General features: G+C 33.1%; 2 protein-coding genes across 2 annotated transcripts; one reads left to right on the forward strand and one right to left on the reverse strand.

Moving 5' to 3' along the window:
• Positions 1-3086: 3086 nt before the first annotated feature.
• LOC145029361 (ubiquitin-conjugating enzyme E2 7-like) lies at positions 3087-4650 on the reverse strand. Its single transcript, XM_078977916.1, has 6 exons — positions 4487-4650; positions 4257-4359; positions 3797-3894; positions 3580-3680; positions 3406-3483; positions 3087-3224 (listed from the first exon to the last, which is right to left on the reverse strand). Exons 1-6 carry the CDS (start codon positions 4533-4535, stop codon positions 3147-3149), a joined length of 507 nt encoding a protein of 168 aa, XP_078834042.1. The 5' UTR covers positions 4536-4650; the 3' UTR covers positions 3087-3146.
• Positions 4651-18917: 14267 nt separating this feature from the next.
• LOC145032880 (heat shock cognate 70 kDa protein-like) lies at positions 18918-21607 on the forward strand. The gene is made up of 2 exons (XM_078981837.1): positions 18918-19210; positions 19797-21607. The coding sequence occupies exons 1-2, from the start codon at positions 18997-18999 to the stop codon at positions 21512-21514; spliced, it is 1932 nt and encodes a 643-aa protein (XP_078837963.1). The 5' UTR covers positions 18918-18996; the 3' UTR covers positions 21515-21607.
• Positions 21608-24637: the final 3030 nt, after the last annotated feature.

The raw sequence follows: 24637 nt of genomic DNA on the forward strand, positions 1-24637 counted from the left end.
CAGTTCGCATAAGAAGTTCACGATTTGTTTGAGGTTAATTGATTTTGATTTCGCAAGCTTGGAGTCGGAGATCTGGATTGTGTTCGCATCTATGGAATGCGAGGAGAATTTAATGGTGATATTCAGTTCGCATTTGGTGACACAAGTACGTGGTTGATGATTTTTGGTTGGTTCGCATTTGAAATCAGTGGGTTTCGCATTTGGGTTCGTATCTGGGTTTCTCAAACAACTGAAATGCGAATATGAGACAATTGATTAATTTCTCAGTTAATGCGATGAAATGCGAATGAACTCAAAGACGGATGGATGCAAGATGCGAAGAATTTGAATGAAAATGCGAAGTTTTTAATGTATAAATGCGAATTGGGGAAGAAAGCTTAGAGTTTCGCATTTGGCACCTGATCTTTTCAAGAAATAATATAAGTGGTCCAACTTCGCAAAATGGGGTCATTTAATCAGAAAATCGATCATTCTTCAAATATGACATTTAATCAGAAAATCGATCTAAAAATGAGACATTTGGTGTTTATCGATTTTTCAGGGTCGACGGGTTGTATGAAAAGCGAAGGCTGAGTAATTGAAAATTAGAGGATCGATGGTTGTTGCTACTAATTGCTTGTAACTGGTATTGGTTTCATATCGATGGATGTGGATTCGCATATGAAATCAATTGTGTTCGCATCTATGAAATCAGTTCGCATATGACATCAATTGAGTTCGCATTTGGTTTTGTGGGTCAAAACAGTTCGCATAAGAAGTTCACGATTTGTTTGAGGTTAATTGATTTTGATTTCGCAAGCTTGGAGTCGGAGATCTGGATTGTGTTCGCATCTATGGAATGCGAGGAGAATTTAATGGTGATATTCAGTTCGCATTTGGTGACACAAGTACGTGGTTGATGATTTTTGGTTGGTTCGCATTTGAAATCAGTGGGTTTCGCATTTGGGTTCGTATCTGGGTTTCTCAAACAACTGAAATGCGAATATGAGACAACTGATTAATTTCTCAGTTAATGCGATGAAATGCGAATGAACTCAAAGACGGATGGATGCAAGATGCGAAGAATTTGAATGAAAATGCGAAGTTTTTAATGTATAAATGCGAATTGGGGAAGAAAGCTTAGAGTTTCGCATTTGGCACCTGATCTTTTCAAGAAATAATATAAGTGGTCCAACTTCGCAAAATGGGGTCATAAAAAGACAAAAGTGCAGAATTTTCATTTCGCATCCCTGTAGTCTTCGCAAAATGGAAAATTTTACCCAGTTTCGCATTTGGGGTAAATTTTTTTGAGAAATTGGAATATTTTCAAACTTTTTTTCTTAAAAAAAACACATTGTCTTCGTCTAAGAGAGGGAGAAAAGCGATTAGGGTTTATAAGGGAAATACTTCATGGCAGTGAGATTTATAGCAGGGTTTATAAGGTGGAGAGAACAAACACACGTCTGCTATGAGATATTTTAATCAGCTGCAAATGCAACATTTAAAGGATATTTGTTGAAGCGTATTAGGATGAAATGTTTTAAATTTTGAATGACCATGAAATTAGGATTTTGCTGAGAAATATAAGGAATCAAAACAAATTTAAAATTTAATATTATTTTATTAATGGTTGTTTGTAATATTAGCTTAATCGTTTGTACGTCTTAAAAAAATAATATTATTATATTCAATCTATTTATAGAAATAGTTAGATTTCTTTTATAAGTAGTAAAGATATATATATATATATATATATATATATATATATATATATATATATATATATATATATATATATATATATATATATATATATATATATATATATATATAACCATGACATACAAAGTATGTCGTAAAACTATGTCAAAAAATCATGTTGTACAAAACATTTCGTACTTTGAAGTCGTAAATGCCTGTCATAATTACAAAAATGTTACGAATTATGACATTCAAAGACAGTCGTAATTTGAAGTCGTAAATGTCCGTCAAGAAAAGCTTCTTTTCTAGTAGAGTAGTAGTGTTAAATTCTATTTTTCATGCATGGTTACAGTTTACCATTTTAAATACTTTTTACGCAGATTTTTTTTGTTGCATTACAATTTCATTGATTTTGATTTCTACAAAAAAAAATATTACTCCAATGGTTAAGCTTATGTAATAGCTTTTTTGATAAATTTAATTAATTTACTCTTATCTTTTTAAAATGTTTTATAAAATCATTTTTTATTAATTACTCTATTTTTAACAAAAATAATTATGGAATACGAATATATAAAATATCGGTTGATTATTTATGTAAGTAAAACACGAAAAATTATTATGTTATACTTACAAAAATAAAATAAAAACATTGAAAGTATTATATTATATACATAAAAGTTATATTTTATAAATAAAATGTTACTAATATTTAAGAAGAATAATTAAATAGTAAAGAAATAAAAAAATAGTATATTTTATAAATAAGACGTTACTAATATTTAAGAAGAATAATTAAATAGTAAAGAAATAAAAGAATATTTAAAACTTATAATGAAAATGCTAAATTGAAATATGGTTAAAATAAAAGGGGTTATATGTATAAGTTGCAAAAGTATATTGAAAGTAGTCAAAATAAAAAAGCAAAAAGTTATATTCTCTAATGGTAATAAGTGTTTATTTCATAATAATAAGTTATTAAAAAAAAATTGTCATTATGCTCTTATTTCTTATTTTTCAGTTTATACATAATGACCCATCAATTTTTAAGTTTATACATAATGATAGTATTACGTCTTTAAGACCTACAAACTACAAAGGTATCATCAGTAGAGTACTTCGACTTTATATATATATATATATATATATATATATATATATATATATGGTTTTCGAGTTAAAGCTCGACCATGGAGTCCAAACACAGTCCCCATATGACCAAAACTACAGAACTCAATCAGATTTTATGCTAAGATCAAAACCATCTGAAATTTCCTATTGGAATAACTTGCCATTCATATAAACAAAATGTGTCATTCAAACTAAGAACAAAAAGGATCGGAATACCAAACAAAATATATATATATATATATATATATATATATATATATATATATATATATATAGAATGGTGATCTAGCAAAACTAGTAACTAGCAACTGGTTTCTTAAAATGCATGCGATTTTTTACAAGAGTTCTTGTGATTTCCTTACACAACGACCCACCTTCTTCCTGAACTCGTCCCTTTTTTCTCTCCATTCTTTCTGCAATCACATATCAATGGTTAAACAAGTATAAATCCATGAACTTTCTCAAATGTTCATTTGATCGAAGGACTATTTTTACTTTCTTTTAAATTAAAAAAAAAAAAAAAAAAAAAAAAAAAGACACTTCTAGACAATGAAAAGCAACAGGAACATGAAAAAAAAAAAACGTGGGTGTTACCGCAGCTTCCACATTTGCAGGAGATTCATCATTGGGGCTAGAAAGCATTGATATAATACTTAAAACTATGCTCTCCACCTGAAAAAAAAAATATTACATTTTGGATTTAGTATGCTAAAAATAAGTAAAGTTTATTATGCATTTTTCAAAATAATCAATTACAATATTACATACCGTATGGACTGGTGTCCAACGCTCACTTGCAAGCTCATAGCCATGAGGATCGTCACCAGGGGGATGAAGGATTGATATACAGACTTTGCCATCTGAGTAAACTGGACAAAACCAAAGAGAGAAAGAGACATGATCTTTCTCGTAAAAAATAAGGTTTTGGGTCTAGAGTGATTAAGACAATAATACTGTAAAATAAGTGCAAATGGTGTATACTAACCATTAGGATGCCAAATCTCGGAGGTAAATCTCACTGTTGGAGGGCTATTTGGATAATTTTGTGGAAATGTCATTATAGCATTGAAGAAACCCTCCGCACTAACAAAACACATCCACAAATCAGAACTGAGAAACAAATTGTAACATAACATGTAAAGTCGATAAGGATAGCCTCCTCTAGATCCATAATATTGTAACATAACGTAAAAAGTTAAACTCCAATCAAAAAGCCTAATGAACCTCTATTCAACAATTTCACATCATACATCAAAGTTTAGACATTAGATACCCAAACATCAAAAGGGCCACAGCCCAAGAACAATTCACTACATTGTATCAAGAGGCCATAGAAGCTTGATCAACTTATAAGCCTTATATAGAACTATATAATATAATAATCATATAACTTCTTAAACCACAAAACCCGAATATCTAATTACAAAGCAGATACAGAAACTCACTATAATGTATCGGGTGGCCCGATAATCGTGACGCTCCATTCGAAAATATTGCTTTCGTCAACAAGACCGGCCCAGAATCCGTCAATAGGATTTTTACAGAGATCTGTAATAAAAAACAAAATACGGATCATCATCAAATAATTTAAAACTATAAATGATATGTTATTAAGTAATTAAAACAATCAATAATATCATATCAAATGGAAAACTTAGAACTGAAAAAGTAAGACCTTTGAGCTGTTTCTGAAGAAGGAGACTAGCCTGAGATGGAGATGCCATGGCTGCGATGCGAGACAGAAGGTTCTAGACAAAAAGGGTAGAAGGGGGAAGGGGTTAATGTCAGCCCATTCGATTCATACGTAAACAGGGGAAGATCTCCATAAAGTGGTTGTTATATAAGCCGATTCCGAATTATGCGATAACGAAACGAATTTATTGAAATTTTATAAGAAACGATTATATGATTATCTATTATCTTTATTCGTATTAATTTAAAAAAAAGATTCAATACCTTAAATTGACTCGTATAATACTTTTTCATTGAAAAATACTATTTACTTTATTATTAATATAAAATAACACATTAGAAAATAAATTAATAATTTAATTAAATATATTTTATTAATCATTGTCCGTGGCAATATTTGAAGAGTTGATCATACAACTTGTGATATCATATTTAAAAAGGATTTTCAAATATGCACGCACATATAAGAAGCATTAATGATAAATATCACCATAATTAAATATAAAATACATAAATTATAATGAATATTACCATAATTAAATATGAAATGTATTAATAGTATACATAATAAATGTATTCTAAATTTAATTATGGTAATATTTTTCATAATTTATACTTATTATATATGTGGGTAAATATTAAAAATCTCTATTTAAAATATCCATTTAATCATTTATAATCTTTAATATATGTTAAGTTTCCTTTTCATACACATTACGTTAAAATCATATAATTAAGGTTTCATGAACAGACTAAAATATTGGATGTGCGCCATAAAGGGTTTATGAGTGTTTGAGAACTTCTAGCTTCGAGCATTTGACGAAAAAAAAAATCTTTTTTAACAAAAAAGTCTCGTTTGACACTACAAGCTTTTAGTGTTTAGTTTAAGGTTATATTTATCGTATTAGCTAAAGAGCTAGCTGACTGCTGAAATCCTTGACTGTCGACTCGTGGCAAAATCCCAAACTATTACAATAAACAAACACCCAATTAACAATTGGGATGCCATTCTTGACTAAGGGCCCAAACATAGGGTAATTGTCCATTTTACCCTTTCCCTAATTGGGCCAAGGCCTAAGTCCAAATCTTTGATCCAAAAGGTCCAGCTTACTTCAAAGCCCATGATTGACCTAATTTTCCAAGATGGTCCCAAACTACTTATTAAGCCTCATCCAAAGGTTCGATCCTCTACTTAGCCCAAAACACACTTATCCAGATGGTCCATTAGGGCTCAAGTATCAAAGCCCAACAGATGGCCCAATACCCGAAGCCTAAAGTCCGAAACCCACACAAAAGGCGTACATGGGGCGTACCCTTTTGGTACGGTGGCGTACTTCACCTCATATTGACCACCATCGGGGTGGTTGACTCGATACGCGGGGTGTACACTGTCTTACGCGGGCCGTACCCTCGTAGGACTTAATACCTGTTTGATTAGTGTCTAATTCCATAACTATTTTAGTATGTACTTGACCCGATTGTGAGCATGGTCCTTTTGGGTTGCCTTCACACTGGTAACTAGACAGGATGACTGTTGAGGAGAGAGGCTGGTTTATTGTTAAGAATAATAAATTGGGGTATAAATATGATTTGTTAATATATTATATGAATAATATATTAATTTGGAATCATATTATTAATTAGTATTTAATAAGAAATTAATTAGGAATTAATTTCAGGATTAAAAGAATTAATTAAAAGTACAGGGGTTGTTTTGTAATTATTTGATAGTTGAGACTTTGGGCTATTAGATCACCTTTATTAAGGCTTGAACAAAAATCCTAGAAGGATCTAGGAGTTTTCGTCCAAGGGCTTAAGGAAAGTAGTCAATGGACTTGCTTAGGCCCTAAGCTAAGGGATTAAGGTTTCCACCTTGAAACCTTAGCTAGCCTTAAGTATAAATAGCACCCTAAGGCACTAGAATTCATCCATCCCTTGGGAAAACCCTACTAGGGCCGAATTTTGGAGCTTAGTAACCTTCCTCCTCTCTCTCATATTCATCCTCTCACTCAAAGTGAGTTTGTGAGCCATTAGAGGTACTACACTTGTGGTACTTGCTTTCAAGAGCTAAGGAAACTCAAGGAATTAGTTGTTATTACTATATAACAACAAAAGGTATGTATTCTATTCTCTTATGTCAATTTCGAAAATAGTAGATGCATGCTAGGTTACCATTTGTGTTCATAAAATTGTATGTCTAATAGTGAAAACATAGATCCATATTAGGGTTTGCCCTATCCTACCCGTTCGAATCACCTACCGCTTCCTTGATTGGTGGAGGGTCGTTAGCCGAACAGGTAGGATAGGGAAAACCCTTTCCATCAAAAGTATAATGAATTATGAAGTAACTAAATGTTTTACAAAATTCCCAATCTTAGTTACTTTAGGCAAAAGTGAAGTTGATGCAATTCCATGAAATTACACTTTATACCCTTGCGAAGACGTTAGTGGAGCGTGTGTGGTTAACCGGCACGCTAAATAGGATCTTAGCAAAGGTAACGAAGGGTGACTCGATGTTTTTCATAGTTCGGTAGAGCATGTGTGGTTAACCGACACATCGAATATGTGACTGTAACATTGGGGGCACCATATAAGTTTGCATGGTTATTCACACCCTGTTTTGTGATCCTCGGCATCCCAGTCACAAATCAAGGGGCATATCAAGATTTAAACATCTCATTGAAAAGTTCAATGAATCTCAAAGGATCTAGGAGTTTTCAATACATTTCAAACTTAATCTCCTTTTTGTTTTTCATGGTGGAAAATTAGTGAATCTTCATTCACTTACCTTCAAATGTTCTGCAATTTGGATTAAGGCATCCCTCTTCCAAATTGTAGAATATTGTGTCGGTCCTAGCCTTAATATCTCATTTTGGTGTTTTATTAAGGATTCATTCAATTAACTAACTTGAATTTTTACCCGTTTTGTAGATGTCAAAGTCTGACAACTATGGTCTTCTTGAATCCGTTAGAAAACGTTTTCCACGTGAAGATGATATTCCACGATTTGATCGAGGAACAAGAAATCATGCTTCACTTCCTCCACCTCCTCCTATTGTTCTCCCTAACCCACAAGTTCAAAGGCTTGAAAAATTCAAGCTCACTCAAGCCTTGTTGGTGATGAAACATGAAGATGGAAAGTCAGTGTGTGCACACGTATTAGATATGAAGTCACACATTGATAGGTTAAGAATGTTAGGAGTCATTATCTATGAGGAGATGGTTGTTGACTGGGTTCTTCAGTCACTCCCTAAATCATATGATAAGTTCATAAGAGAGTATTATATGATGGATCTTGGTGCGACCCTTATTGACCTAACTTACATGCTTATTGCTGCTGAATCAGAAATGATTTGGCAAAGTAATGGAGCATATTTGTCTGGTAATTCAACCAACCATGCTTCTGTGGTCGCTCTAGTAGAAGCCACCTGTTTCTGCTGCTAAGAGAAGGGGCGTTGGATACGAAGCTGCCCAGAGGACCTGAAGAATCTAAGAGATGGGAGAGTCAAGAAGTATGGCTTTGATTCAGGAAAATTCCACTATCTAACTCCATTAAGTTCCATTCATTGATTCTTAATACATAATGCGATGAGATTACATTTAAATGTTTTGCAGGATCAAAGAAAAGAGAGGAAGCTTGGTGGAAGAACAAGATAAGTCTGGTCACGAAGAAATGGATCTCCATCACAAGGATTCGCAAACCAAATTTTGAACTTAGAAAGTTGTGATAGAATTGTTAGGAATATTTTATTACATAGTTTTTTAGTTGATTTTGCATTGTAAGGACATGTTTTCCGCTACTTTTATGAATAAAATAAATTTTTTGGTTTGTCTGATTTATATATATCCTTGCAATGAAATCGTTGTGAAAAAATTGATGTTTGTGTATTTCTATAAATGGATGTGATTCTTAGTTATGTTATTTATAGAAGTGTCAAATTTCTCTAAGTAATGAAAGATTCCTATCGCCCAAGTTTAAATTGAACAGAAAATTGGAATCATACAACTTGTATTGCGTGATGTATGGAAATCTTGGTACTTAGGAAATTAAGACTACTTCCTTGATCACACAAGTATGTGAGTCAAGTGAAGGACTAAAGAACTAGAACACAATGTCATGCATTAGTCAAGTCCACCACAAATAACAATAAGACTATTCGTCATAACTTACTAAAAGTCTAGTGAATGTGGTTATACTTACAAGATCAAGTGTAATTCTGAATCATTGAAAGGTTTCGATGAATGGGAGAACGAATAAGAAGAATCAATTAGGTAGAAAGATAAAAGTTTCTCCAATCTAAGAAGAAGGGAGAGTAATTTAGTATCGGGTTTTATGATCGTCTTAATAATTAAGAACCATATCACAATTGATCCTTTAAGGACATCTTAGTGCACTAGTATGGCTAAGAAGAGGAATCGGAAATTGTTGAAATGGTTAAATCAAAAGGATGAGTCATACTTCGTTCCAAAATCAAGTCTTAGAGTCATACTCCAAGATTGTGACTTGAGTGACATAATCTTATGTAGGAATGTTCTTACACTTGCACATATTGGTAAGTTATGATGTATTGAATAAGACAAAGACCAACTAGTACCAAATTGCGTGTAGGTTTTGTCTTGATATAGACACACTAACTCTTGGATATTTGTTTTGTGAAGAAATGTTTCTTGATAAGAGAATCTTATATGTCAAGAGGTCAGTGGGAGTCTAAATGATCTTGAAAAGTTTCAAGAACTAATTAAGGGTAAACCTATTATTAAACACTAGCACACGATTTGAGGTTTATAACCTATCGTGTTGACAAAATTTTATTTCCGTGCCAATCCATGTAAGTGATTATGTATATGAGTTCTACGAGTTCTCAATAGGTTGCATAAGCGCAAAAACATTGTTCAATGAAAGTACATTGACTGGCATAGGTGAGCTGCTAAATAACTTGGAAGCAATGGTGGGATACTTGATGGCAAGAAATTAAGAGTGAGCAAGTTATGTCCATAAGAGTTTGAATATGTCACAAACATTATCTTTCGATTATGGTTATGACAAATTCACATGGATAGGAACACATACACTATAAAATCTAAGTGTCATAAGGTTTCTCTGCTTCATGAAAATGATTGTGAGGAAACGCTTTCTCTAAGAGAGATTTTAAGGAGATAGCGATTATGTAAATTGCATTCTCAAATTCGATTATGATTACGGCATCCCTCTTCATAGTTCGAATTGTAAGATTTGACAATTAATCTGAACATTTGGGACTTAGTAATATAAGTTATCAATTAGTTTAGATACACATGTGAACCGTCTAAGGAAATGTGTATGAGCTTGATAAGCTTAGATATAGGCTTATCGAAGCACACAGTATTGGAAATATGAACTTTGAAGTCAATAAGTATTGTCTTCTAGAAGTCCAACTGTTTTCTGAACACGTGTCAAAGCTAGTGGGAGCATGATTATTATTTTAAGTATTGCAAGTTGGCAATATTAATTATAAAAAAACAAAATGTTTCATTTTGCAAAGTTGCATGGATTAAAAAGTTGTTTTTGCTATAATTAAGGGAGAGAATGTTATACTTCGTTTCCAATCTAAAAGCTTAGATCGAGAAATTTTAATAGTTCGAATAGTTTGAATTTTGAGAACACGACAAATAGAAATATTATGATGATATTATAGTAAGAAACTGGTAAAGTATCACGTTTTTTCATCATGAATTGTATCCTATACGCTTCGGGTATAGGATCGATTGCATATGCTGTAATATTCGACCGTTCTAAAATTTTCCAAATGCCTAGGGTATTTAGAGGGAAAAAGTAAATAGAACCCTTTTTGACTAAAATAATTAAACAACTACCAAGTGCGATCTAAGGTTCACCAAGGATTGGTCGCTCGTGGATAGTTGGAAGTATAATCATGGATGGACCATATTGACATTATTATGAATAGATAAGATTATATTTATAATGAGTTGTCATATGGCAAATATGGAAATGTTTCCATAATGGGAGTTGAATATCGAGAATCAATGTTTAGATTAGAAACTTTTATGCAAGATGGATGTTCAAAGGAATGTACTTTGAATATGAGACTTCATGACTATGGAATTGTCTTGTAACAATCTACAATAGAGCATTTGTAATTTCATTGGCCGAGTCTTGGTGACTTTTGTGTCGTGACATTACGAAATGACCGTTGCATAAAATGTTAGAATCTAACATATTCTAGTAGTGGCGAGAGTTGTGTATTCTTACACTAATGGATTCGAAATTGTGAAATGAGGGTGATTGAAAATGTTATTCAATTATACTATTTCACAAAGTAAGGACCTAGGTAAAAATAGTGTGCATGCTAAGAGCATAGGACAATTGTTGTTATACTTCAAGTAAGAAGTTGATTACCCGAAACAACAAATAATGAGTAATCAATATGGTGATTAAAAAAATGTTTTATTTATACTCAAAGGTTTGAGGCCATATAAATTAGTATTATTCTTGTGTTTCACTTTGCATGTTTTGACTTCTCGAATAATAAGATTATTCAAACCCTCCACAATTGCTCATACTTTGGAAATAGGTATGAATGAAGTCTGTCATGAATCTGACTATAGATTGTCTAAAGTGTTTTAGACATAGCAAAAGTTTGCTGCAGGGTTCATGAGAGCTGCTATAAGATTAGAGTATTGGAATAAACTCACACTCACTTGGATCACTTCATGGATTTTATCACGAGTGATTGGTGAGATGATCATATCTTATATTCTTGAAACCAACATGTGTAAGTTGTATCTTGCGAGTCGGTTACACATTGATAATATGTAAACGCACCAGTAACTTGATGTTATAAAACCTATTATTGTGTGTAATTCGGTGAGTGAGAACAAGCGAACATTGAGTCGAAGTATATCCGTTCCTTTTACCCAAAGTGGGATAAAAGCGATATCTATGAGCCCCTCGATGATTTAGTGATGACACCCTAAGCGCTTGGCCAAGCCGGGACTAAGTTGATGTGTTTAATTGTAGTCTGTTGTCAGTCATCATAAATCGAAAGTCGGGAAACAATATATAGACAGAGAGAATGATTTTAATCCATGTCTCACGTCTATACGATATCAAGAATGGAGGAATATATGATCCCTTATCTAAAGGACACACTTTTGATAAGATCAGAGTTGACAACGGCTTTTGAAAGTTACGATTGCTGATCAGGTTCTGAAGTCATACGTAGAATAGTTATTAGACTTATCCAAGTGGGAGACTGTTGGATTAGTGTCTAAGTCCATAGCTATTTTGGTATGTATTTGACCCAATTGTGAGCATGGTCCTTTTGGGTTGCCTTCACACTAGTGACTAGATAGGATGACTGTTGAGGAGAGAGGCTAGCTTATTGTTAAGAATAATAAATTAGGGGTATAAATATGATTTTTTAATATATTATATGAATAATATATTAATTTGGAATCATATTATTAATTAGTACTTAATCATAGATTCATTAGGAATTAATTTCGGGATTAAAGGAATTAATTAAAAGTACAGGGACTGTTTGTAATTATTTGATAGTTGAGATTTTGGGCTATTGGATCACCTTTATTAAGGCTTGAACGAAAATCCTAGAAGGATTTAGGAGTTTTCGTCCAAGGGCCTAAGGAAAGGAGTCCATGGACTTGCTTAGGCCTTAAGCTAAGGGATTAGGGTTTCCACCTTGAAACCCTAACTAGCCTCAAGTATAAATAGCACCCTAAAGCACTAGAATTCATCCATCCCTTGGTAAAACCCTACTAGGGCCGATCTTTAGATCTTAGTACCCTTCATCCTCTCTTTCATATTCATCCTCTCACTCAAAGTGTGTTTGTGAGCCATTAGAAGTACTACACTTGTGGTACTTGCTTTCAATAGCTAAGGAAACTCAAGGAATTAGTTGTTATTACTATATAACAACAAAAGGTATGTATTCTATTCTCCTATGTCAATTTCGAAAATAGTAGATGCATGCTAGGTTACCTTTTGTGTTCATAAAGTTGTATGTCTAATAGTGAAAACATATATCCATATTAGGGTTGCATGCACACATAGGATTGTTTGTATAAAACCCATCAATACCTTCATAAGTGCTTAATGGATTAATCATTTAAGCTCAAGCTTCAAACCTATGACTCAAAAGCACTCTAGAACCATAAAGTTTGAAAATTTAAGACTTTGGTCGTCCAAAAAGGGCTTAATGCATGGTTTTAATCCATTAAGACCTCTTATAAAGAACAAGGGACCAAACTAGCTCAAGGGACCTCATTTTTAAGCCTTAGGACCCATCCTAGGGTGTGTAAGGATAGCCCAACATGACCAAAACATAGCATGCACAATATTAGGACTCTTGGAACAAGAAGGATACCAAAAAACAACCAAAGTAAGATTTAAAAAATCCAAGCATAGAGGTAGAAGCTTTATACCTTTTGAATCTTCCTAAGAAGATGATAATCATAGATCTACAAGTTTGCTTCATTCCTTGACTCCTTTGATGCACTAACTTCTCCTTTTGGCACACAAAATCACACTATAAGCTCAAGATGCTCACTTTGGGGGTTAGGGTTCTCTCAAAACGGCTAAGGGACTTGGAGGCTGAAAGATGACTCAAAATGACGCATAATAGTGCATAAATACTCCACAAACCCTAAAAATTAGGGTTTCACTCGGACACACGTACGCCCTACGTACATATGTGTACACCCAGCATACCTATATGTATGCCCATCATACGACTCAAGCTCCAAAGAATTACCAATTTGCCACTGGAGCTTCTTAGGGCTAATTCTAACCAACATCAAGGACCAAAAATGACATATCAAAATACCAAGGGAAGGATTAGAAAAGTCTTGAAAACCCAGGATATGGCAACACTCCTCCACTTGATCGTCACTTTGTCCTCAAAGTTTGATGCAGTAAACGTATTCGGGTAATGCTTCCGCATCTCACCCTCTGGCTCTTAGGTCCACTCGGAGCCTTTTCGCTGCCATCGTACCTTCACCAGAGGTACTTTCTTGATATTCAAGACCTTCACTTTTCTCTCTAAAACAGCTACATGCCTTTCAACATAGTTCAGGTGCTCATCAACCTGAATGTCATCTAGTGACACAACCACATCCTTGTCCAACACGTACTTCTGCAGCTGTGAAACATGGAAAGTGCTATGGATATGACTGAGCTCCTCGGGACGGTCTAATCTGTACGTTGCACGTACTCGCCCCTAAAGGAGTACGCTAAGTGTAAGTCTGAGTACGCCCAACACACTCAGTAGTTTGACCATCGGTTGACTTTGGCGATGTTGGGCTTTTAGGGTTTGGGCCTTGTTGGACAACTAGACTTATGACTTTAGGTTATGGATAGACTATGGTCTTTCTTGGAATTATGTCCATTATGATTTTTGGGCCCAATTAGGAAGTTGGGCCATATTAGGCCATGGGATGCCATTTAGGAATTGGTCCTTTTGAGCAAATGGGCTGTCCTTGGTTTTGGGCCAAATTAGAAAATGGTAAAATGGTCTTTAACCCTGGATGATGGACAAGTAATTTAGATTCTTGATTATGGGTCGAGGTCTAATTATTAATTGGATATTATTTGATGATGTTAGTGTAAGAATTTTCCCGATCAACGGAACGAGATTTTATCTGAGAGATTCAACAACTTGAGGTGAGTTTCCTCACTGTGTTTAATGGGTCGAAGGCAACAATGTCGACCCATGGTTATTTATGATTACGATGCTAGTTGTATGTGGGACTCTGCATGTATGTTTTCTGATATGTTTATCGGATGGGGCCTCATGATTATATTGTATGCTATTTATTTTGGTGATTTTGCATGTCTTTACATGTTTGTATGTATACCGCGCAGGGCCTCATGATTAACAGATCTTTTCCGAGCGGGGATCGATGTTGGGTGGAGCCCATTTTGTGTTTGTTATGTATGGTTTGTGGTATTTTGGGGAACTTAATAAGCTTTATGCTTACGGTTTTCAATTTATATTTTAGGTACTTCTGGTTCAAAGGGGAAGTGCTCGAGATGACTGCATTGCACACACCATATTGTTTCGCATTTTACATGACTATAATGTACTTGGATGTTTATTGTTACACTCTAATTCACTATGGTTTTATGATTTTGTTTTGGATAATGGTTTTATTAATTTAAAAATCAAAAATTTTAGTCTTAATTTTTGGGAAGTTACAGATCCATACATCAAATGTGAGAGATCAGGGATAATAATATCATCCTCAATTGTTAGGGTGCAAAGTCACGCTTGGATTTGGAGTGTTAGGCTTACCCTCTTGTATGTGTAAATGGGTTGAGTCTTTTTCTATAATTAGGAAGTGAGTGACTCCCATTATGTAAGGAACCATTTGGAGTGTTAGACTAGAGAGAGAATTTGTACATGACCCACTTTGTATATTCTTTTTATATCTAATATGAGCTGAAAAATATTTATTTACTTGATGTGTTCTTGAGTTTATATGATGATTCACTAGATCTTTTCTTATTCCGCACATGTCATCATAATCAACACCACTACATCAATGATATTCCAAGATTGAACAAACGTGATATCTTTTTTTTCGAAGTCCCTAGAAACAGTTGATTTGTTTCATATTCGACTTATGTAATTAAAACCATTTTAACTGTTATTATAATGATCATAACCCATTGCACATATTACAATGTAATTATTTCAGACTCGCATTCCGAGCTGTCATTCTGGTTTGTCATTCCAAACTCTACCATTTTGAATACATATTTCGGACACTCACTTTCCAGACATACATTCCGGACACACAATCCTCACCTTATAAATGTATCTACCATCTACTACATAATTGGTTGTAAACAAAGTACATTATCAAACTACTTACTTGAGAGTGAGTTCAAATGAATTTTGTGTTGGGCATTTTGAAGAAGAATATTGTTATGTTTGTTTGGATATTAACCCATTTCCTGAAGGACTAGATTTCTCACTCCCATATAAAATGCATGGTGACATTTTCCAAGTGAAGACAGATGCCAAAGAAGCCAACCTACAGTCCACGTTCAGACGATCTAGCAGAACAGGTAAACGAAAAAAATGGATGATTGGAACTCAAAAAAAAAAAAAAAAAAAAAACTAAAGGAGGCTAAGAAGTGGATTCGAGATGCAAATGCAGAGATTGATAGGCTTCAAGTAGAACGAGACCGTGTTACAAATGTTATTAGAATTAAAGGATACTTTATAAAACACTAACAAAATATATATCACTTATACTTTTTAAATTTTGTGGTAACCAATTTAAATATATAATAGCTTTTTATAAGGTTCGTTTTCTTAATGCAAATGAAAAATACAACCCTTTAAGAAAATCATACAATTTCTTTTGCATATTTAAGTTTAAAATGACAATAAATTATCTAAAATTAGAGTAACTTTTTAGGATAAATGAGAACTTGCATATGGTGCAAACTAGAAGTGTCTACATGATTTTCGAACAATTTTATGTACGTCACAGTTAGGTGAAACACAACATTAGACATTTGCGCTTGTTCTTCCATTGTTGGTCTTGTCGTATGTGTTTCTTTGATGATGTTCGTTGTGTTCACAAACTGTCATATATCTCCATACATTGTAATGATGAGCATTTGCATATTACATAATGATACTTTTCCATGCTACTTCGCCGCAGAAAGCGGTAATAAGATTTACAACATTACCATTCGTTCTTTTGCATGTTGAAAATCACGAATCATTCATAACATAGTTATGTTAACAATACCATGTTAGTTGTCCTTCAAGTGTAGCAGTTCATATTCTATGAGAAACACATCTTCATCACTCAACTCATTGAATGCTGGAGACCATGATTACAAAAATATACAAATGTATTATAAAAGTGAATTGGTTCAAAAATAAACCAAACAATATAAAACTTATCCATATTAAAATTTATAAAATGATAATTGATATAAAATAACAAGTTCTTCTAAACTTGATCCGATCCAATCTTTCAAAGTTATATTTGCTTTCAATTTAAACTTTAACACCTTTTTTGATTTTTTTTTTAACTTTTAATTTTTAATTTTTATTTATTACTTTTATAGGTGCATTTGGTGGTTTAGTGTGTGTGCCACATTGGATTTTTTATTTGCAAAAACAATCCAACCAAAAATTAATATTATTATAGTATAATAAAACACAAATATTTAAAAAAATATATATTTTAATTAAAAGTTACCTTATCGGACTTTATTCCTGTGCAAAACCCAATCTTTTAGCTACATCTATGAAGTGCATCTTTTAAGCCAGCCATTAGTTTTGTATTTGGACTAATTTGTACATATCAATTTAATGCAAATCAATATTGCTTTTTAATTTAACAATATTAGGAAAAAAAAATTCAAACATACATTTGAAAATTGTTCTTTGTATTTTGAACATTCTATAATAGTTATATGGAGTCTAGACACTTTTTTCTCGTTTTGAGATCATATTCACTACGTAATCTACATTTATAAAATATATATCGAGTGCTACTAACAACTTTAAGCCACTCATATGGATTTTAGACACTTTTTTCTCATTTTAAGATCATATTCACTACGTAGTCTACACTTTTAAAATATATATGGAGTGCTACCATCAGACTTTAAGCCGCCCATATGTTCAAAATGGCTAAAAAGAATAATAAATCTACATGCAGTATTTTATTTCAGACAAATTATATGAAATTTGGACATGTTCTACATTCCGGAGTTCGTAAAATCGAGTAAAAACTTACACGCAAATACATAAATCAATAGAAAGAACCTGGTTTGATGAATTCATGGTATCAAACGCAAAAAAACTTCAATGATTTGTTTGTTAAAATTTTGGAATGAGCACTATTTGGCAATGTTGCAAAACCCGTTAGGAGTTTCCAGAGCGGCCGACTAGCTAGTAACGAGTATTCGGTCTAAGCGGAGACTCAGATTGGATGAATTATATGAAATTAATTATAGGAAAACTATATATATAACGAATATCACAAGTTTATTAAATTTTATAACAAAATAGATGTATATAAAAAACAATTATAATTTTTATTCCTAAAAAATGTCAATTTTTCGGAGTTTTTTTCTGAATTTTCGGAGTTGTCCGCGTTTACCAAATTGGACTGATTTTCTTTGAGTTTTACCGAATTGGAGCCGATTTAGACCAGTTATGAGTATTTTTGGCCGATTCCTAATTAGGCGCCTTGGGATATGTCCGAGTCCGAGTACTCAGCTGCTTAGGCCAAGTTTCGCAACACTGTTGTCTGGAATGGTATCTCCATTATGTGAATGTGTGGGCTTCGTATTTATATGATTGGGTTACGATATTATGCTTGTTAGGTTTTTTTCTCCTCCAAAATGCCCATTCCAAAGAAAATGGTTAACTTTTCAATAAAAAAAAAATATTACTATATATAAAAACCTTTTTACTTTTAATTACATTACTTAATTTCAGATGAATAAACTTCTTAAATATAAGTAAGATCTTCGGCTTAAAGGTTAATCTTAATAAGAGTAATTTTTTTGGTGTGGGCATCAATGACATTGAGTTTGAAAGGCTTATTGGCATACTTGGTTGTGAGCCATTATGGTTCCCTTTTACTTATATTAGGTTTCCAATTTGGGGCCAATATGAAGCTTGCTATAAATTAACGTCCAATTATGTATAAATTAAATTTGGCCATTTGGGGCATATATCACCTATTCTTTGGGTGTTATTTTTTAATGGTTGTGTGTGGTTATGATTTTGTTCTCGGATTGGTTTCTGGCCCTCACCTCCTACTTGCAAAAACAACTTAATTTTGGGTTTGAATTCGGATATTTTGGGTAAAACAAGGTGGAAATTGATAGCTAGTTTCGTCTATGCAGTTATTCAGTGGATTAACTTTTTTATTTTCAAGAAATTGAAATATAGTCTTATGAATATGAAGACCGACAAATTAGATCCAACTTATTTTCTTGAAGTAGATTAAACATAGAACTAATTTTGTTTCCTTAAATTGGTCTTGTACCTTAATAATATTTAATATATTTCTCCCGTCCATTAAAAAAAAATCATATCTCTTCAACTAGTGTCTACCAGGGGGTGTGGCGCAATTCACATGAAAAATAAGGGGACAAACGGAAATTAAAGGAGCCACGTCGGCAAAAGAACATGCATCAAAATTGGCGAGAGGAAACGAGACTCCAGAAGGAACGAGAAGGGACGAATCGGAGTCAAGCAGGTCAAGATTTGCAAATATAATATTTCTCAGCCGTTGGATTCGATATTTTGGTGTTAATCTAACGGCCCAAAATCAAGGGGAGGAAATTTCTAGAAAAACCTTATTTGTATAAAACCCCTTGCCATCATCAACCTCCACAAGTCGCTGAAAACTGTTCAATTTTTTCACATATTCTCCTTGCATTTGTTTCTTACGAGCTCTGTGCTTACTTTTTGTGATCGAATCGACGATATGGTTGGAAAAAGTGAAGGACCTGCAATCGGTATCGATCTAGGTACGACGTACTCGTGCGTCGGAGTATGGCAACACGACCGCGTCGAGATTATCGCAAACGATCAGGGTAACAGGACAACACCGTCCTATGTGGCTTTCACCGATACCGAACGTCTTATCGGTGATGCTGCTAAAAATCAAGTGGCAATGAATCCTATCAATACTGTTTTTGGTAAGCTTTCCTTGCTATACTCTGTTTCGCCTATTGAGTGATTCGTCAGACGTGGAAGTGCCATGAGTCCATGATGTTCGTTTTTTTCACTTTGATTTTTGTGGATTTGGTTTGATTTTGTGTTCATTGTTTAAATACTTATATGTCCTATATTGTTTTCAATGTTATAGTTTCCATGTTTATTGATGCTAAGCCAGATCGATTTCCATTATGTTTAAGTGCTTTAACTCATCGTTTTTTTTTTTGAGACCCACGTAACTCACTATGATAAATTTTGCAATGAATACTTGCTCATACCATATCAACTGGCTGTGTTGTATGGTTTAATCGATGTCTGTTACCTGTACTCATGTAGATTATGTTAACCTCTTTACGCTAGAATAGGATCTCTGTTAAAATAGTTTTCATGAACAATTGTATGGATGTATGTTGATCTCTCTGTTCTGTATGGTTTTTATTGTTTCCTTCATCCCTGAAAGTGTTTGATTTAAAACTTGTTTCATGATTTCAACAAATACAGTTTCTGGTACTATTTACATCTGTTTACTAGATTTCATACTCACAACAAGCTTGGTTATGATGGCAGATGCAAAACGATTAATTGGCCGAAGGTTTACCGACTCTTCTGTCCAAAGTGACATAAAGCTATGGCCATTCAAGGTCATTCCTGGCCCTGCCGAGAAACCACTGATTGTGGTGACATACAAAGGAGAAGAGAAGCAATTCGCAGCAGAAGAGATCTCTTCAATGGTTCTGATAAAAATGAGGGAGATCGCAGAGGCATACCTTGGCACATCTGTGAATAATGCTGTCGTCACCGTCCCTGCTTACTTCAATGACTCTCAACGTCAAGCAACGAAGGACGCCGGTGCCATTGCTGGCCTGAATGTAATGCGTATAATCAACGAACCCACGGCTGCTGCTATCGCATATGGTCTTGATAAAAAGGCATCCTCCTCAGGGGAGAAAAACGTTCTTATCTTCGACCTTGGTGGTGGTACTTTTGATGTCTCACTTCTCACCATTGAAGAAGGTATCTTCGAAGTGAAAGCAACAGCTGGTGATACACATTTAGGAGGTGAAGATTTCGACAATAGGTTAGTGAACCATTTCGTACAGGAATTCAAGAGAAAGAACAAGAAAGACATCACTGGAAACCCTAGAGCTTTACGAAGGTTGAGAACCGCATGTGAGAGAGCAAAAAGGACGCTTTCTTCTACTGCTCAGACAACAATCGAGATTGATTCCTTGTTTGAAGGTATTGATTTTTACTCAACTATCACCCGCGCAAGATTCGAAGAGCTCAACATGGATCTCTTCAGAAAATGTATGGAGCCAGTGGAGAAATGTTTGAGAGATGCTAAAATGGACAAAAGCTCTGTACATGAAGTCGTTCTTGTAGGTGGATCAACCAGAATCCCAAAAGTGCAACAGTTATTACAAGACTTTTTCAATGGAAAGGAGCTCTGCAAGAGCATCAACCCTGATGAAGCTGTTGCGTATGGTGCTGCTGTTCAAGCTGCTATATTGACAGGTGAAGGTAACCAGAAGGTGCAAGACTTGTTGCTATTGGATGTCACTCCTTTGTCTCTTGGTTTGGAAACTGCTGGTGGAGTCATGACTGTGTTGATTCCAAGAAACACTACAATCCCAACTAAAAAAGAGCAGATATTCTCGACCTATTCTGACAATCAACCTGGTGTTTTGATTCAAGTATTCGAAGGGGAAAGGGCAAGAACGAGGGATAACAATTTGTTGGGGAAGTTTGAGTTGTCTGGGATTCCACCTGCGCCTAGGGGTGTCCCTCAGATTAATGTGTGTTTTGATATTGATGCGAATGGGATTTTGAATGTTTCAGCTGAGGATAAAGTTGGTGGGCAGAAGAATAAGATTACAATAACGAATGATAAAGGGAGGTTGTCCAAGGAGGATATTGAGAAGATGGTGCTGGAGGCGGAGAGGTATAAGGCGGAAGATGAGGAGCATAAGAAGAAAGTGGAGGCCAAGAATGCCCTTGAGAATTATGCGTATAATATGAGGAATACGATGAAGGATGAACAAATTGGGGGGAAGATTCCGGCAGGCGAGAAGAAGAAGGTGGAGGATGCGGTTGAGCAGGCGGTGCAGTGGTTGGATTCGAATCAGCTTGCTGAGGTGGAGGAATTGGAGGATAAGTTGAAGGAGTTGGAGGGTGTTTGTAATCCGATAATTGCTAAGATGTATCAAGGTGGTGGTGGTGGTGATATGGGTGCTGATGCTGGAAGTGGAAGTGGTGCAGGTCCCAAGATTGAAGAAGTTGATTAAAAATTGATCTTGTTTTTTAGTTTCCTTTTGGTGATATACTTTTGATGTAAAAGACAATGTTTCTGTATTAACTGTGGGTTATTTTTGGTATTATGAACGCATGTTAGGGGCTTGTGTTTTTGTTTTGATAAGATCTTAAACTAAGCCTGCCTGTTTAGAATGTTATTCCCTAATGCAAATTGTGGATGATCTTTCTAAACCTGTTGAACACGAAAAACTAATATCTAATTAAATATTGAAATACTTGTGATAAGCGAACTAGATAGATATTCAAGAATGTTTAGTCTAGAATAATATAAACCATAGAGGCCATAAGACCAGTTCTAAAAAGTTACGAATCTATGTTCTGGTTAAAGGTTGTAAAATGTTATTTCAATTTGGCTGACCAATTAACAATTCTTAGACACCTTAGAGCTTATCACTTTTTAAAATATATCAACAAAAACGGGACAACTCATGTCAAAGCTATGGCTATCGTCCATCCCGGTCTTATCTTTATGAGTCACCTTTGTGATTTGAAACTTATTCTTACTTTGGGAGCAAGTCGCCAGATGGTGGGATATTGATAACTCCAAGTGTGTTTCGATTAAGAGAGAATTGCTTGGGATAGGTAATACCACATGTCTTTTGATTAAAGAGAGAATTGTTTCGGTTGACAATCGGGTCTAAATAAGAATAAAAGATTGTGTCTTGATGCAACCATGGTGGCTAACTCTTGGGTGATATGGAACTTTCATTCTCTCTCTCTCTCTCTCCTTTTTTTTAACAGTCTGTTACTTTAATAAAAGTGTAACACTCAAAAAATTAAATGACTCTTATCATATATAACTGCACTTAATAGAATTTTTTTTTTACACTAACAGTCGGAATCAGAGGGGTGGCTTCGGACTCCACCGACAACACCAAATATCTGTTGGTGATTATATATCATCTATCGTTTAAGTGTAATTGGAATTTATACTAGTTACTAGATAATCAAAGCTATGATGTAATACAAATCCGGAAGTGCAAAGTGCATATTTATATAACGTGAATTTGATTTTAAACAAGATAAAATGTAGGGTTCAAAGGGACATTCACCCTTACAAGGTCTAAGGGGCAGGGACAAAAAGCCCTAAAACCTCTACAAAATTTTAGAGTTGGAATGTAGTGAAAAAAACATGTTTAGATGTAACAAGTTAGTGTAGAAAAATAGATTTTAGCCAAGTTAAAATCCATATCCTCCCTAATAAATGAAATTTTTTTTTGTCACATATCACATTTTCATTATTTTGCCACATGTAATTTTGTGGTTATTTTAAATTAATTTTTATTTCACATGTCATTTTTTGTTTTATTCATTTTATTAAACTATAGATAGTATTTATATTCAATCATAAATCCATATCAATTTCATTAATAAACTTTCATTCTAATTTTAAAATTACCAAATTAAAAATTTATTAATTTTTTTTTATTTATCTAAATTATTTGTTTAAAGTTAAAAGAGTAAAAAAACACTTTAATTTTTATAATTCAATGTTTTCTCACTTTTTTGTTTATAAATTTATACTTTTCAAAATTTTAAAATTTTATATATATATATTTTTTTAAATAAACCAATATAATCCCGTCTAATAATATTAATGGTCATTCTAATGATATTGTATGGGCTGATGTCAGTGGGCCATGGAGCTAAATTGCTTGTGAGCTATAGACTTGTGCTGTTGAGTTATCAAAAAATAGGGTTGGACTACACACGCGCTACATGACAATTACAATGGGAAGCAGGGCTAGATAAATTTATTAGATCTCATTGTGATTGTTCAAAAACCTGTTGTCCCTACGGAAATTTTGAAAAAAAAGGTTATAAATTGGCAACACTAATAACTTTCCAAAACCGTATATATACACCCTTATCCATTTTCCTGGGTATATATATATATATATATATATATATATATATATATATATATATATATATATATATATATATATATATATATATATATATATATATATATATATATATATATATATAGGTTCAATGGAAAATGAACAATTAGAGCAACATATACTGGAACCAATGATCAAGTGATACGTATCCATTTCTTTATTCATAAAAAATCTACTATGGAAGTTATTTATGTAGTTATTCCAAAATGATGTGTTGTCATGCTTTCATTGGTTCCAACATGTGTTGCCCTAGTTGTTTATTTTCCATATAACTCTTCATATATATATATATATATATATATATATATATATATATATATATATATATATATATATATATATATATATATATATATATATATATATATAGGTTCAGGTTCATTTGAAACCATTCTAATTTTGTAAGACTGTGAGACCAAATCTAAAAATAATTTTAAAATGCAAAATAAATAGAAAAATCCAAAAATTCTTTTTTTAAATATTATTTTCGGAACTTGAATTAACTAAAAAAAATATTAAAAAAATATAAAAAAAAATCCCGTTTTTTTTTTTTTTTTTTTTGAAAAATACGTGAAATATTCTAAATAGAATATTACACTGACATATTCTAAAAAATAATTTTAAAATGCAAAATAAATGGAAAAATCTAAAAATTCTTTTTTTAAATATTATTTTCGGAACTTGAATTAACTAAAAATTCTATTTTTTTTGAAAAATACGTGAAATATTCTAAATAGAATATTACACTGTACATATTCTAAAAATAATTTTAAAATGCAAAATAAATAAAAAAATCAAAAAATTCTTTTTTTAAATATTATTTTCGGAACTTGAATTAAATTAAAAAAAAAAATGTGTCTCACGGTCTCACAAAATTAGGCCGTCTCACATGAACCTAACCCTATATATATATATATATATATATATATATATATATATATATATATATATATATATATATATATATATATATATATATATATATATATATATATATATATATATATATATATATATATATACACACACACGATATAGTCATGTAATTCACAATACAATTCGGCCCGTTCTTCCTATATTGTGCCTAAGATTTGACGTGCTTTGTTGACATATTGTCCGAGAAAATATTTGAGTTCAACTTTGAACATAGGAAAGTGGTCTACACAATTTGTTCGCTATCCATGTAAT

This window comes from Lactuca saligna, chromosome 2 (genome assembly GCF_052625555.1).
Source record: "Lactuca saligna cultivar CGN05327 chromosome 2, ASM5262555v1, whole genome shotgun sequence".
Lineage (NCBI taxonomy): Eukaryota > Viridiplantae > Streptophyta > Magnoliopsida > Asterales > Asteraceae > Lactuca > Lactuca saligna.

Excerpts from the sequence above, each read along its gene's own strand:
- LOC145029361 (XM_078977916.1), bottom strand. The coding sequence starts at position 4,535 with ATGGCATCTCCATCTCAGGCTAGTCTCCTTCTTCAGAAACAGCTCAAA. Across the intron at positions 3,895-4,256 it reads GGGCCACCCGATACATTATA|TGCGGAGGGTTTCTTCAATG; the intron begins GTGAGTTTCTGT and ends GTGTTTTGTTAG. Across the intron at positions 3,225-3,405 it reads CTGCAAATGTGGAAGCTGCG|AAAGAATGGAGAGAAAAAAG; the intron begins GTAACACCCACG and ends ATGTGATTGCAG.
- LOC145032880 (XM_078981837.1), top strand. The coding sequence starts at position 18,997 with ATGGTTGGAAAAAGTGAAGGACCTGCAATCGGTATCGATCTAGGTACG. Across the intron at positions 19,211-19,796 it reads TCCTATCAATACTGTTTTTG|ATGCAAAACGATTAATTGGC; the intron begins GTAAGCTTTCCT and ends TTATGATGGCAG.